The sequence below is a fragment of the Rhinatrema bivittatum genome, chromosome 1 (genome assembly GCF_901001135.1).
Source record: "Rhinatrema bivittatum chromosome 1, aRhiBiv1.1, whole genome shotgun sequence".
NCBI lineage: Eukaryota > Metazoa > Chordata > Amphibia > Gymnophiona > Rhinatrematidae > Rhinatrema > Rhinatrema bivittatum.
In genome coordinates this window covers 690556850-690573333 of record NC_042615.1, presented here as the reverse complement: position 1 = coordinate 690573333, position 16484 = coordinate 690556850, and the positions used below count along the sequence as shown (strand labels likewise).

The window sequence follows — 16484 nt, the reverse complement described above, 5'->3', positions numbered from 1 at the left end:
TGGGACATGATGCCCACTCAGCAGAGTTTGCTTTCTAAGCAGGACAAACAGAAAAGAGAGTTTCCTCTGTTCCACCTGTTTATGAAGTTTCTATTTATTTTCCCTAAAGTTGCAATTTAGGAGTAGTTGGTTTTTGCCATTGCTTTGGCATAAGAATACTGGCTATTGCTGGTGCAGCCTATATACCAGATGATGATGATGATACTGTAAAGGGTGTTGTCCACCATCTTCATCTGCTAGTAGATGGAGATAACCCACTAGTCATGATAGTTAGCAGGACTCAAGGAAAGGACATTTAATAGGTAAGACTAAATTTTACCTTCTTAAAGCAGCAGTGTCTATTCATTGTAGAAAAGCTACATTTTTTTAACTTACTGGTAAAAAGTTAAAAATGAACTATCAGATAAATTGAATTCCAGGAAGATGACATATTTTCCATATTCTATCAGCATATTTTCTGTTAGCTTTTTTATTAATTTTTCATTTTCTTTGGTTATTTGAAGAGTTTTCCACCTTTTGGGCATTTTTACAACATTTAAAGGGCATACTAGACGACTTCAAGCCCCCACTAATTGAAGCTTTCTTGTTTAATTATTTCAATACTGCACTAAACTGTCTTTTAGTTAAATTATCTTGGAAATATATAACTGCAAATGGGCAAAATAATAGTGTGTGATAATCATAAATCTTGCTTATACTATAAGGTATTTTGCCTGTAGACAATGATATCTTGGATTATTATTCATTTGTATAGTTCATACCAGATGCGTGCAATGCTGTAGAGTGACACACACAATGGACAGTCCTTACTACATGGAACTTGCAAATCTAGACAATACAGAGACAAGATACAACAACAACAACAAAAAAGAAGAGGCTTTGTGTTAATACAAGAAGGCCAAAACTGAGGAGAATTAAAGTTGGTGGTTTTAAGCAGGATTAAATTGAGGACATTGGGGTAATCTGGAGATCTGAAGATAGTGAAGCAATGTGACAAGGCAACAGCTAAAGCCAGAAGCATGCTGGGCTGCACAGAGAGAAGAATAACTAGTAAGAAAAAGGAAGTGATAATGCTCTTGTACAGGTCCTTGGTGAGGCCTCACTTGGAGTACTGTGTTCAGTTCTGGAGTTCATATTTCAAAAGGGACAAAGACTTTTTTGGCTGCTGATGTCATTGTTGAAGATGGAAGCTTAACCACAGAGCTCCCGGCCCTCACTTACTGAATCCATCGGTGCACTTTCGACACATCTAAGTGCCTTTACTGCTTATAAATCTGCAGCAGATGGCAGCAAAACACAAAACTGCAGACTTAAAGCAATTTTCTTACTTAAAACACACTGACAAGGATGAAGGCGAAGATGGCGCCCAGGCCTCTGGTAATCGTAGCAACAAGGAAATGGTGACCAAGCCTGTCCTCACTAGCGATGGAATTGGAACGGCTGAATTCCCAATGAGAGAAGAAATGCACTGTTGGTGTATGGAGCTCCACACCAACATGAAGCAGCATAAGATTGACTTACTAACGTCCATCTCAGAAGTGCAAGATGACATGGCAGCCCTGGGAAGCTGCGTGGATGAATTGGAGACCCGCTTAGACGGCCAAGGTGACTCCATGAATAAACTAGCAGAACAATAGAAGAATATACAAATGGAACACAACTCCCTCTTAGAAAAATTGGAAGACCTAGAGAACCGCTCAAAGTGGTGGAATTTGCATATTAGAGGGATCCCTGAATTGCTGGAATTTGCAAATGCAAGGGAGGTGGCGGAAAAGTTTGCAAAACCCTCTTAGCTGATACCACAGAGGACTCCAAGCTATTGGATCCCCCACAGCAAAGAATTGTCATCGAGCACGCCCAACAGGCATTAGGCCCTAAACCTCCTAATTGGGCCCGTGACATAATTATCTGCCTCCACAGTTATCTGCTTAAGTTGCGCATCTATGAAGCTGCGAGGAGGAAAGCAGAGTGGAGTCGGGAGGGCCACGTTATTGCAATTTTTAATGACCTGGCACCAATAACACTCCGCAAGCGCGCTGAGTTAAAAGAGGTCACGGCTGCATTGAGAGCTGAAAACATCTGATATAGGTGGACTTTTCTCTTCGGCCTGCAATTTGTATTGAATGGCACTACCTATCAGCTTAAATCTATCTCCGAAGCAGTTGATGCTTTCAAGAAGGCCAATCTATCTGCGAAATTCTCTTCCCCGAAGCCAGCTAGCTCTGCAATCCCAATCAACACCTTCCCAATATGGCGACGAGCTGGAAAGGGAGATTGGCGCTTTTGGCGGCACTCTGAGGAGTCACGTTCTGCACTCTCGCACCAAGGCTGACGGGGAGACCTTGTGCAACTCTAGACACTGTGAATTTTTCTTTTAGTCCTAAGTGTGATTTCATCTGCCTTTCCTTCCTTAGAGGGGCTTGGGGAGAATTATGCATGATGCTGTCGGTATAAGTTCTGTATTAATATCTATAAGGCTGTTCAAGCGAAAAGCTATTTCTATTTCATAATGATGGTAATTTTGATGATTTGTGTATATATTATGTTTGAGGGGACCGTGGTTGTGCTTTCACACTTCCTTTGGTTATCAATGCCTACTTTAGTAGGGGGATCTACATGAGGGTTTTTGTAGATAGTATTTCTAAGGGCGGGATTAAGGATGAGGGGGGTATAGCTTTGAGAGCCTGGCATACACAGCTCAATTATATTTAATACACTTAAAGCAGGTATTGTGGTTCTTATTTGCCTGGTATTACATCCACGTCAGGGGGCTTTCTGTAAGTTTTACGTTTTCACTTATCTAAATGGCTACTCATATACTGTCTATTAATGTAAAAGGCCTGAACGCACAGCACAAGCGAAGTCTGCTATATCAAGAACTGGCATCTCGGAGAGCTTCTATTGCATTATTACAGGAGACCCATCTGAGAAAAAGGCATGAGAAACTACTATTTAATAAGCGCTTTCCTCATCAATTCTTTGCTGCGAGCACATGCAGGGAGAAATATACTGGGGTAGGCATTCTGATATCCTGCCATCTTGTTTTTGATATCCTATTTCAACTTGCTGACCAACATGGCAGATTTTAATAGTCAAATTGAGACTTGGCAAAGACATCTTCACTCACCCTTCTTCAGTTCTTTGGGGGACTCCTTATTAGCCCAAGCTGAGAGGGCTTTTATTAATTGGGGAGGATTTTAATCTCAACCGTTGCCCCTACCTTGACTTGTCAGCCCCTTCACCCAAACCCTTGCAGAGAGCAAGGAACGTGCTCTCTTCTGTTATGACCCAGTGGAGTCTGGTGGACATATGGAGGCAGAGGCACTCAAAGTCGTGTACATATACTTTTTATTCCTCGCCTCATAACGCCTACTCCCGAATAGATTATTTTCTGGTGGATAAACTGCTGCAGAATAGGGTGCTCGAAGCTGACATAGGGAACATCACATGGTCAGACCACGTCCCGGTTTGGATCGATATCCTATTTCATGAGGTTCACTCGGGCAACAAATTCTAGCGACTGAATGAGTCATTACTGAAAGATGAGCACTTCTGTGCACACCTCCAAGAGCATTTGTTAGAATTCTTTCAGTTTAACCCAACAGGCCCCACTTTGAGTGGAACTGTATGGGACTGTTCTAAAGCGGTAATGAGTGGTGTATTAATCTCACGTGCTGCTTTTTGTAAGTGGGAGAGGGAGCAGCAGCGATATTCCTTGGTGGGCAAAATTGCGGACCTACCCCGCAAGCATATGCTGTCTCAATCTCCTACTCTGTATAGATAACTGACACTAGCGAGATACAAATTTCAAGCACTGGAGGATAACTTTTTTGCCCATCAGCTGGAGATTAATAAATAGGCTTATTTTAATGGGGGCAATAAAGCTGGGTGGTACCTTGCTAGGAGGTTGAGGGTCGTTCGGAGGCAAAGTGCTATAGCTAAAATTAAGAACTCTCATCAGGAAATTCTTACACCAACTAGAGAAATTAGGCAGTGCTTCTCTCAATTTTATGCCTCCCTGTATGAAAATGATGCGAGTATAGAGGATGGGGCTATTGATGAATACTTATCTAAAATTCCTTTGCCCCCACTTTTCAGTGCACAAAAACTCCTAATTAGGCCGATTAGCGCTCCAGAGGTGTTACAGGTTTTAAAATCCTTGAAATCAGGCAAATCACCTGGCCTAGATGGCTATTCCAGTGCATATTATAAGAAATTCTCATCTTAGTAGCAACTCTGACCAAATATTTCAACTATATACTGGACGGGGGCTTTATTATGGAGGCTGCAAACGTGGCTGGAATATCTGTCATTGTAAAAACCGGGCCCTGACCCCACTCTGTGCGGGTCGTATCACCCAATTTCATTGATTAACCTGAACCTTAAGATCTTAGCAAGGATACTAGCAGAGTGTTTGAACAAGGTCATACCAGGATTAGTACACACTGACCAGATTGGCTTTATACCTGGCCTCATGGCGGTGGATAACATTCGCAAGATTATTGATCTATTATGGTGGGTTCAAAGAGAGCATGTTCCCTCCCTATTGCTTTTCCTTGACGCTGAAAAAGTGTTTGATAGGGTACATTGGCACTTTCTATTCAAATTAATGGAGAAATTTGGCTTTGATCCTTTTTTCCTCCACTGGGTGAGAAATCTTTATCGTTCACTTCAGACCTACGTGAAGGTAAATGAGGGCTATGGGGATCGATTTGCAGTTGGGAGGGGAACGAGGCAAGGGTGCCTCTGTTGCCGCTGCTCTTTGCCCTATTTCTCAAACCTTTCGCTACCAGAGTGCGCCTCTCTGACCAAATTGCAGGGGTGAAAATAGGGGATGAATAATACAAGCTCTCATTATTTGCGGATGACATTACGGTTACACTTACCAATCCCGATCTCTCACTACCCCATCTGGTGTATGAACTAAACCAGTTTAGCGCTGTATCTGGCTTTAAGGTGAATTATGACAAGTCAGAATTTCTAAATGTTAATCTGCCTACATCCTGTACATTGGTACGCTAAAGGCTCAGTTTCCATTTAAGTGGCCTGCTCTAGGACCCAGTCATTGACTGTGATATACATCTATATCGCTTGAGTGCTACTCTTGGAATCATCTGCCCGTTATCAGCCACTAAGTATTTCAAGGGAGCAGACTTAAGGCTGCCAATGGCTTTGTTTCCAGATACGGTTTGGACCTGTGCACTATAAACATAAGGGCTTTTTTGCTATTAACTGAGCAAGGATATTAAACTTTCACAGCGATTCATGTCAAAGACTGAACTTACTGTACTTGTACCTGGATTTAGGGACATCGACGAAATTTAGCCATTCTCTCTCGCTCAAAAAGAGAGAAGGGCCAACTCTTCCCGCACCGTCCTGTCTCCAGCGCTTCCCCCGAGGCGCTGGGGCTCTTCGGGGATTAATCCGTCCATGGCATGAGGAAAATCGTTGTCTACAACCACCTTCCCTGCAAAGTTCAAGGAATCAAAGCCTTAGCTCCGGCTCACGCTGAAGATGGTTTGGACGAGGCTTATTCCCCGTCGCAATCATACACAGTTCTTCCCCGCCAAGGAAATGAGCACCACTAGCGAAATACAGACAGAAACACTTGAACCTGACACGGTTTCCCACCGCGGTGCCATTGCTTAATTTCATACAAATACAGATGAGTGTTAGAGGTTACAGCCCCCACACCAACCTCAAAATAGACACTTCCCGCCCAACAACAAAGTCCCTACCGGTACCTGAGCTCACTTCCGGGTTCAGGTTTCCCTGGTAACGACAGTTTAAGGTACTTCCGGTCGACGGGTGAGAGACCGGAAACTTGACGCGAGGACTTGAGAGGGCGTTCGAGAACGAGTGAGAGCCAATGAATGCACTAGGGAAGGCAGTCAGGGAACGTAACTGGTTGCTGTCAGTGATGTCATGAGGAAGCCAGCGCCCCGACGGCCCCAGCTCGCCACGCGCCGGGAGGGGCTACGAAGAGTGGTGGCTGTGACGTTGCGACGGTGGAAGATGGTGGCTGTGTGAGCGGTGTTTCTTGCTTGGGCTTGTCTTTCTCGCTTACGCTCTTCCCGGAGTTCGGGGGCGTGCCGGGGGACGCAGCGGCGAAGAGCGAAGCCGGACTGGGTTGTAGCAGCAAGTGGCAGACGGGCTGCGGGGACGGACTGTGCAGCGCGGGTGGTAATTGCCGGGCAGAGCCAGAGGGGGCGCGGACAGCGGTGCCTCCTGGTCTTGTTCGCAGAACTGTGGAAGACCTCGGCAGAGTCGTGCACACCGGTCCTCCTCCTGCCCTTCGCTCCGGCGCGCAGCCGCCCCCGCCCGGGGCTCCATGTCTGATAACCAGAGCTGGAATTCCTCGGGCTCTGAAGATGATGTGGAAGCGGAGTCCGGGCCGCCCGTGGAGCTCTGCGGAGTACTTAGCAAGGTGAGAGACTCTTCCCCACCAGACCGATCACTGCACTTCTCCTCTCGCCGCTCGAGCCTTTACTTGGTCCGGGCCTTTCCGAGCGGTAGTAGTGATCACAGCCTGCGGGCGGGAGGCAGATGTAGCTGGCTGAGGTCGGCTTCGGTGTAAAGGGGGAGGGCGGTGGCTTTTTTTTTTTTTTTTTTTAGGGCAAAGGAAGGAACGAGCGGGCGAGCGCGTGATGTGTGTACACGGGAGCGTTTCCACATCGACCCAGCACATGAGGCAGGAGCCGGACCTTTAATCTCCCGGGGAAGGGAGGAGCGCCCGTCATTGCTTTCTGCTGTACTCTCCATTTCAGTTCTTTAGTGATTTATGTTGCTGTGAGTCTTTACTGCAGTGCTTTAATCTTCTAATGAGGATTTTTTAAAAACATGTATGATAGGTATTTTTTATGCAGTGCATTGTACATATAAATAACTGGAACAAGCCTCGGACAGAGCAAGACTTTGTTCTTTAAAAACTTGGGATGAGTAACTGGTGTTTGCTTCCAAGACTTTATTTATCTTGAAACGCAACGAAAATATATTCCGCGAGTTTCGAAAAAAGTTTAAAGAATACCAAACATTTGTTAGCATAATTAAATGATACTATGAAAGATGCTATTGAAGCCAAAAGGTATCCTTGGAAAACGGAAAGCAGATCTAAAAGAAGAAAACGGGTAGGAGCATAAGCTCTAGCAAAAGCCGTATGCAAACAATTTTAAACAAAATTACATGTGGATTGTGAAAAATTGTAGGAGGACCTTTCAAGACTGGAAGACTGGGCATTCAAATAGCCGCTGAAATTTAATATAGATCAATGCAAAGTGATGCACATGGGGAAAAGTAATCTGCACAGTAGTTAACTCCTAACATGGAATCTGACATTGTTCATCACCCAGGAAAAGGACCTGTGTGCTATTACTGGCATCATAGCATGGGATCTACTTAATGTTTGGGTACTTGTAATCTGGTTTGGCCACTGTTGGAAACAGGTTGCTGGGTTTGGACCCTTGGTCTGACCCAGTATGGCAACTTCTTATGTTCTTATTTTGAAATCCTCAGTTTAGTGTGAGGTGGTGGTCAAAAAAGAAAGTGTCATAACATCTCTATCTCTTCATGGTGAAGCCACATTTAAGAGTACTGTGTGCAGTTCTGGTCGGCGTGTTTCAAAAAAACCCACACAACTGTATTGGAAAAGGTGCAAAGAAGGGTAACCAAAATGATAAAGGAGATGGAAAGTCTAAAGAGGTTAGGGCTGTTCAACTTGGAGAAGAGGCAGCCAAAGGGGGTATGATAGTCTCTAAAATCATGAATGCAATAGAATGGGTAAATGTAAATCGGTTATTTACTCTTTCACAAAATACAAAGACTTAGGGGGCAATCCCTTAAGTTAGTAAGTAGCACATTCAAAACAAATCTGAGAAAAATATTTTTCACTACATGCACAATTAAACTCTGGAATTCATTATTGGAGGATGTGGTAAAGGCAGTTAGCATAGTGGGGTTTGAACAGATTCTTAGAGGAGAAGTTCATAAATTATTAACCAAGCAGACTTAAGCAATAGCCACTGCTTATAACTGTATGATAGTAGCATGGAATATTTACTGTTTGGGATCTTGCCAGGTACTTGTGACCTGGGTTGGCTACTGCTGGAAATAGGTTACTGGACTTTGTTGGTTTTTTTTTTTTGTTTGTTTGTTTTACTTAGAAAAAGGTTAGTCAGATAAGGACCTGATAATATTAATAAAGCAGAACAAAAAATAATTGGAGGAAAAGTTTGCCAAAGAGGCAAGAACTAATATCTTTTTGAAGTACATCAAAAGCAAGAAGCCTGCCAAGGAAGTCGGTTCAACCACTAGATGATTTGGGGAAACAGACCACTGAGCTTTGTGATTGCTGGATAAAATGGTGGAAATTACTGTTTTTAGAACATAATTACTGGGTACATGAATAAACTTGGTTTAATGGAGAAGATTAGCATTGATTTAGAAAGAAGTGCTATATCATACTAATGCATTAGGATTCTTTGAAGATGTAAATAATGGTAAGGGAAAGCTAGTCGATAATATAGTATGTCTGGATTTTCAGAAAGCATTGGATAGTCCTTCATGAAAGGAAACTAAAAGGTCATGGGATAGAAAGCAATGACTTATGATTAGTATCTGTTTGAAGGACTAAATTGTCAATTTTCTTCTGGAGAGAGAACGAGTGGAATTCCTCTGGTATCTGGATTGAGCCCACTGTAAAACATTCATTAATGATCTGGAAAAGGGGTCAGTGAGTGAACTGATTTAAATTTGAGGATGACAGAATATTCAAGTTAACATGAACAGAGGAAATGGCAAGAAAACAGATTGGAGAACTGAGCATCTAAATGACAGGAGAAAATACTTTTTTTTTTTTTTAGGTTATGTTAGTGGTAAGAGGAAGTGCAAAAGTTTCATTGTGAAACAGGAGAAAGGTAGGCATATTTTCAGGCTGACCAAGGAGTTCCTTAAACTTTTTTCTGTTCAGTGTTCACTGATGAAGAGCCAGGAATAATACTACATAAACAGACATGTGGGATTGGAAGTGAGGTAAACAATTTTCAGAAAACTGTGTTCGTGAGGCACTAGCTAAATTTAAAGTGATAGCACTAGATGCAATACATTGGAGGGTTTTAAGGAAACTTAAAGAAGTTCTGGCAGTTCCACTGGCTAACCATTTCACTGCTTTTTTTTTAGTTGTGAGAAGTTCTGGAATGCTGGAGATGGATGTGGTTCCTCTTCACAAAAGTGAAAGATAGGTGGTTGGGAACTACAGGCTTGTTAGTCTTACCTCTGTGGTAAGAAAGTTAATGAAATTGCTGCTAAAACAGAGAATAGTTCAGTGAGTTTCTTTGACTAGATGACCAAGGAGTTGAGTAAGAGGAGTGCCTTAGATGTAGTAGTGTACCAGGATTTCAGCAAGGCCTTTCACATGGCTCTGCATAGGTGACTTATAAACAAACACAGTGCCTTTGGTATGGGACCTAAAGTGTTAGACTGCGCTAGAAACTGATTGAGTTGGAGGCAATAAAGGATAGAGGTAAATGGAGCGCCCTTCAAGGAAAGAACATTTCTAATGATGTGCTACAGGGATCAGTCCTTTTGCAACATTTTTGAAAGTGATATTGTGGAAAGACTATTGGGAAAGGTTTGTCTTTTTACAGATATCAAAATGTGCGAAGGTGTAGACAACCAAGAAGGTTGAAACTGTGAGGAGGGATCTAGTGAAGCTTGTGGAATGGTCTAGAGTCTGAAAGCTAAGATTTAATACTAAAAAAAAGTCATGCAAAAGCCCAAGAGAGCAGTAGTCTAAGGGGTGAAATTCTTTTATGTTTGAAATGAGTGAGGATAATCATATGTTATGATCTCAGTGTGGGCAAATGAGGCAATGGCAAAAGCCAGAAAGATGCTCGAGTGCATAAAGAGAGGAATGGTTAGCAAAAAAAAAAGGTGATATTGCCCTTGTGTGAGTCCTTTTTATGAGATCTCATTTGGAATACTGTGTACAGTTCTGGTGACATTATCTTAAAAGGATATAAACAGGATGGAATCAGTTCAAATAGTGGCTAATAAAATGATCAGTGGTCTTCATTGTAAAGTATATGGAGACATATAAGGATTAAAATATATACCCTAGAGGACGGGCATAATAGGAGAGAGATAAAAACATTTAAATACCTAGGAGCTAGGTCTCTCAGTGGAAAAGAAACTCTGCAATGAGGGGTTATGGTTAATGAGTAGACTGAGGAGAAAACTAAGGAAGTATGTTTACAGAGAGTGGTGGATGTATGAAACAGCCTTCCCAGGGTAGGTGCTGAAGACAATGACAATGAAGTGGAGGAGTAGCCTAGTGGTTAGAGCAGTGGGCTATGACACGGGGAAACCAGGGTTCAAATTTCACTGTCGCTCCTTGTGATCTTGGGCAAGTCACTTTACCCTCTGTTGCCTCAGGTACAAAATTAGATTGTAAGCCCTGTGGGGATAGAGAAATACCTATAGTACCTGAATGTAATCTGCTGTAATATATGCTTTGAAGTGCTGAAAAGCGAAATATAAAATCTGAATTCAAGAAAACATGCAACAACCTCAGGAGATCTCTAAGGGAGTGGTGGTAGAGATTGTAGAGCTGAGCAGTTGTATTGATGGTGGTTTTCATTATTTTTTTTTCCTGTTATGTTTCTATGTGAAACTTAATGTGAATAATTGCCAAGTGATGCACATGGGGGGGAAAACTAATTCTAACTATGAACAATTCTGGGTTCTACATTAGGAAATGACACTTAGGAAAAAGACCTTGGATTCATTGACATTTTCAACTGTGTGCAGCAAATAGAACACTTGGAATTATTTGGAAAAGAACAAAATTGGAATACGATGCTCTGTTTGGATCCATGATGAATCACACCTTGTATATTGTACGAAGTTCTAGTCTCCCCATCTCAAAAGATTCAGCAGAGCTCTATCTGAGATGTCAGTATCTTGGCAAAGAAATGGTTTAGAAGGGGGTATGATACAGAAACTTGTAAAATCAGAAGTGGTATGGAGCAAGTTAATAGGCAACAATTTACCCTTTTTAACAGTACTAATCTGGGACACTATGAAACTGGTACCATTTTTTTTTTTTTTAATTTAAGAGTTTTTTCAGTTCAAGCTGTGGAAAGTTTTGCTTGAAGATGTAGGAAAGGCTAGTAACATAGTTAGATTTTATGAAAGGTTTGGGCAAGCTTCTGGAGGATGAGTCTGTTTAATATTAACAAACAAGGAATATCAACCAAACCCACAATTCAATATCACACAACACTATGGGTAAAATCAAATTTTAAATGGCTTAAGTGCATAAACACAAAGACATCAAACATGGGGCTTCACCGAATAAATACCAGTGTCATTTGCCCAATCCAAAATATTTTTTTGAACTTTTTTTTTTGTTTTGCTGCAATACCCAGTCAAGGTCTATCAGTTTGTTGTGCACTTTTAAAACCAGCAGCACTTAACTTTTGTAGAATGTTCCAAAGTATCCCATAATTTAGAGACTTCTCATAGACACTCAGAAGATCCAGTCATTGATGTTTTATTTCACTTCCTCAGGAGATCTAGTGAGAGGCTTAGAACAAACACACTTATAACAGGCAACAACATGTCACATACATTTATTTATTTATTTGTTTAGTTTTATATACCGTCATTCGGTTCAGCCATCATAACGGTTTACAAAAATCAAACAGAGAATAAACCATTAAAAACATTGATGCATAAATTAATAGGGGAAAAGAAGGGATTGGGGAGAGGTTGGTGGAGAAAAAGGGGAGCATAAGGAAAAGAAGGGAAAAGGATAGTGGTAACACTATTGGTATTTAAACATATTCAGGATGGTCTTCTAGTGTTAATTATAAGTTCATATTTCTATTATGATGGTCGTTGCCAGATGATATTTCATTATCTCTTTTGCATGAGTATGGTTGGTAGTCTTGGTTAAAATTCGATTGTTGAAATAATCATTAACGTAGACTTAATGAAAAAGAAAAGGCTTTAGATCTTTTTTGAAAGTTTTGATATTTGTTTGAGTTCTTAAATAAGGTGGTAAGGAGTTCCATTTTTTAGGACAGGCAATGATTCAGTAATGGTTTGCTCTCCAATTAAAGAAACATGGACCACTCAATGGTCTGATTCAACCCATGAGGAGTCGCTGTGGTATTGGTAAATCTATGTTCTGAATATAGTAGTCGCAAGTCCAAACTATCAACCCGGATTGAGGACACTAAGATCTCCAAAATGCCCCAACACAGGGAGTCAATTTCTAACAATTGGGGACCTTCATCCATTGATTGTGCAGGCACCTCTGATGTTCTACTGTGCTTTGCCAGAACATCCTAGTAGTTTATCTAATGTAAATTAGATCACATGGACACAATACAAAATATATACGTCCCTTAGAATGACAGAACTCTTCATAGCTCCTTCTCGCTCCCTTCCTTTATGGGATTCTCAGGGAAGTCTGAATTATGGGAAACTCTGGAACATTCTATAAAATTAAGTGCTACTGGTTTTAAATGTGCACAGCAGATTAATGGACTAATTGTTTAAGCAAAACAAAAGTTAAAAAAAATTATTGGGCAAATGGCAAGGGATGGCTAGCTTTACTGTTATTTATTCAGTGAAGCCCCACTTTTGATACCTTAAGCTATTTGAAATTTTGATTTTACCCACTTGTATCCATTAATTATTAGCCAGACACATTTTCTGGGATTAAGCAATAGGAAGGCGATCTGGGTACTTCAAAGTGACTTGAATTTGCCACTTTGGTCTGAGACAGAATGCTGTGCTCTGTGGACTTATGCTCATGTTCGTATGAATTTTTGTAATTGACAAGAACAGAGTGACTTCCTACATTTTAGCAAAGAAGCCTTTATTGTTTTTTGAGTAGCATTATGCTATCAGATCTTGTATAGCATAGTTGCTGTATTGTCCTTTGGGAAAACTGGATCTTTTAAAATGTTCTGATAACTTTCATTGGACCCACATAATTAGCCAAAGATGATATACAAGTGCTTTCCAGATCACGCGAGTCCCTTCACCAAATTATATCTGAAAAAGGAGCCTGTGTTATCTGGGATCTTCTTATGCTACATAAGAAATTGTCATGCTAGGTCAGACCAATGGTCAATCAAACCCAGCATCCTGTTTCCAACAGAGGCCGAACCTGGCAATTACCCAACACCAAGAAAATCCCAGGCAACTGATGCAATTAATAGCAGTGGCTATTCCCTAAGTAAACTTGATTAATAGCCATTAATGGACTTTTCTTCCAAGAACTTATCCAAACCTTTTTTGAAACCAGCTACACTAACTGCACAAACCACATCTTCTGGCAACAAATTCCAGAGCTTTATTGTGCGTTGAGTGAAAGAATTTTCTCCGATTAGTCTTAAATGTGCTACTTGCTAATTTCATGGAATGCCCCTTAGTCCTTCTATTATCTGAAAGTGTAAAAAGCCGATTCACATCTACTCGTTGAAGACCTCTCATGATCTTAAAGACCTCTATCATATCCCCCTTCAGCCGTCTCTTCTCCAAGCTGAACAGCCCTAACCTCTTCAGCCTTTCCTCATAGGGGAGCTGTTCCATCTCCTTTATCATTTTGGTTGCCCTTCTCTGTACCTTCTCCATTGCAACTATCTTTTTTTTTAAATTTCTGATTAACATTTGTTTAAAGATATCACAATTTGCAAATTTTCTAAGTTACGTACTTTAAAGTGATCATGAGAATTTTTACTGTTTATATATTTTTTAATCTGAATACTAGTAAGTGTGGTTTTGAGGATGTTTGAAACTCACAAACATTAGCGGAAGTGTCTGCATATTAGAATAGGGAAGTAAAGTGACAGGTTTCCCCAACCACAAGCACTTCATGGAAACATAGGTTAACTATCCAAACATTTTTTTTTTTGAGGTATTGTATTCTATGTTCCAAAGGGAAGAAAGCTTATGAGCTTGCCAAGTGTATGTGTCCCTTTTAACTTTGCAGGGTGTCAGGGGTGCATGAGGACTCTGACAGGGATTTTTTTTTTTTTCCACACATGCATGTACATGTCTTGGAAGATGCCATTAATTCTGCCTGGCACTTCTTTTTGTAAGTTTTTAGTTTGACATAACAGCTTTTCTCTTTTTGTCAGCCCTTTCATAATACTGAGTTTTTAACTAAAGACAAGATGTAGTCTCTCTCCAGGACTGTCTAGTTCTGCTTTGTAAGGCTGTTTAATTCAAAATCTGCATTTAGAAAAATGTATGGCCAAAAGAGATGTTCACTGAGTTTTTATAAAGTAAAAGTAATGGTTATCTTCTTGTGAGATCAGTCTTCACATATAGGATATTCCCTCCTCCACAGCTGATGGAGGCGGAGGGCACTCCTCTTTTATGACCTTACTCTGGGCTGTAAGAGAGGTGTGGTCCTGGGCCAATACCAGTAGTCTGTGTCTCCGGCAACCGCTCACAAGTGAGGACAATAGCTCCCAGAGCCTAGGTTCATCCCCAGCCTGGTGAGTACTGGTTGCACCTGGGTCAGCAGCCCTTTGGAGGCTGGTTTCTCCAGTGGCAGCAATATTCCCTGGTGTTCCACGGTTGAGCTTCCTGGGAGTAATCCCAGTACCGTGAGAGGTCTGGAGACTTCTCATGAGGTTACTGTCACATTGTAAAAGAACCAGAGTGAGGCACTCCCCCCAACTCAAAGAAGAAAGTTTTAGCTGCAGGAACCATCTCTTCCATTTTGCCCTTCCCTTATGTGTTGCTTGAGGCTCAGCTGACAAAAGATAAGTTGTTGGACTTGGAGAAACAGCATTACTTGAGCCCTGGAGGTGCAGAGCACATGCTGGGACAGTCAGGGGGAGGGATTACTGTAACATTGTGGAGTTTTGTGTATAGTGGATATCTCATTAAGGAAGGGGAAAAAAAACAAACATGATGGTAGAAAAACTGTATGACCTTTCTGGTTTGCTCTCCTCCCTGCAATGCTGATGCTGTGCTCAGTTTCTAATTCCTTTTTTACAGCCTGTCAAGGTTTTCTTGCTGCCTGTAGTGATGCCCTTTCTCAGCATGGTCCACAACAGTATTTCCTTCCGCAGGAAGGGGTGCAATTTAACTATACTGTGGTGGGTTTTTTTTCCAGAGCCTCAGCAATGCACAGGCTTGAGGGACCAAAGAGGTCTCAGTGTCGCTGGCTGTTTTTGCTCAGGGGGAAGATTAACCCCTCGTAACCTCTTCCCAGAGGGAGCAGGTGAAAGTTCTTGGGATTGAGCCAGGGTAGCTCATGGCAGCAAGAAGCCCCCTACCCCTGGGAGATCAAGATTTCCCCCCTACAGTCATAGCGACAGCTAGCCCAGGTGCATGGTTGCTTGCTGTAAGTAGACTTCTCTCTTGGTGTGGGTGTGCAGCTGGGGCCCAGGCAGGGGACCTGCCTCCAGAATTTGTAAGAATTATGCATCAGGCATATAATAACTATGTGGAGACCTGGTGAACCTGCGGATTCCCTGAGGGGTAAAGATCAAGCAAAGGGATTAGTGTCCAAATGCCCAAGGGAATAATTGGAGCCTTTCTCCCACACAGGCATGCAGGACTTGAGAGATGCCCTGGTCAGGGTGGGAGTCGGACCAGGGGTCTCCTGAGGATTTGCTGGAGGAAGGAGTGTGCTTCTCAGAGGAGGGTGTCTTGGCCATAAAAAGACAGTTTTGGAAGGAAGAGCTATCTGCTCTCATTTCCAGTGTAGTATTAACCCTAGGATATTAGATACTGCCCCTAAGGATCCTTGACTCCAAGGGGCCAGGAGGCTGCTGACTGCCTTCCCTCTTCTTATCGCCCTGAGCCGTATGGTCCTCACACTCGGGGCCAGAGAGAGCAGGAATTAGGCCCGTGCCAGCTAAGAAAAGTAGGCCCCTATGTAAGGTTCTGATGTGATACTTTAATAAGAGAAATCATTTTCTAAATTTCCCAAATTGTGTTTGTTTATTTAAGAAGGCTTTATGAGCTTTTTGTTAGCAAATTCTTTAATTACAATCAAAATTTTTATATCTATTTCTAACATATAAATATTTAGCTTTTTTTTTTTTTTAATTTTGCTCAACAAACGTAGGCCCCTTGAACATTGTAGGCCCTAGCCAAATGGCCATGCTGGCACCCCCTCTCTCCTGGAGTGCCTCACAGAATGGGACAGCTCCTAAGCAGGGCTTAAAAGCAGTAGAATATTAAATAAAATCTACCCCTTTCCTCTGGAAGACAGAAATAATCTTAGGGTCCCGCGAGTCAATGTTTCAGTCTTGGCAGTGACTTGTAAAACCACAGTCCCAGTAGCAGAGAGGACAGTCCTGATGGACTTCAGGACAGGAAAGTAGTCAAACCTGAAGCAGGCTTTTACAACAAGTGCAGTCTCTCTCTATAGCCCTCCATTTGTGGAGTTTGTTGCCCGAGCAAGCTTTGCAGTGAGTCCAGCAGCTCCCAGAAAGCGCGCGCACAGCCTT

The 16484-nt window shown here is 41.9% G+C and overlaps 2 protein-coding genes across 5 annotated transcripts in view; one reads left to right on the top strand and one right to left on the bottom strand.

Moving 5' to 3' along the window:
- Nucleotides 1-5862, bottom strand: part of POLK (DNA polymerase kappa) — a 215302-nt gene extending 209440 nt beyond the window's left edge. Inside the window, exons 1-2 of one of the 3 annotated variants that reach the window (XM_029575127.1) lie at nt 5745-5862; nt 5297-5467 (exon numbers count right to left, since the gene is read on the bottom strand). In XM_029575127.1, coding sequence (XP_029430987.1) covers nt 5297-5312 — 16 coding nt within the window. In that variant the 5' untranslated portion in view covers nt 5313-5467; nt 5745-5862. The other 2 variants (XM_029575146.1, XM_029575117.1) reach the window with 2 other exon arrangements.
- An 89-nt stretch (nt 5863-5951) lies between these two features.
- The window catches only part of CERT1 (ceramide transporter 1), a 372368-nt gene continuing 361835 nt past the window's right edge, over nt 5952-16484 (top strand). Inside the window, exon 1 of one of the 2 annotated variants that reach the window (XM_029575160.1) lies at nt 5952-6427. In XM_029575160.1, the coding sequence (XP_029431020.1) occupies nt 6332-6427 (96 nt within the window). In that variant the 5' untranslated portion in view covers nt 5952-6331. The remainder of the gene's footprint in view (nt 6428-16484) is intronic. The other variant, XM_029575169.1, reaches the window with a different exon arrangement.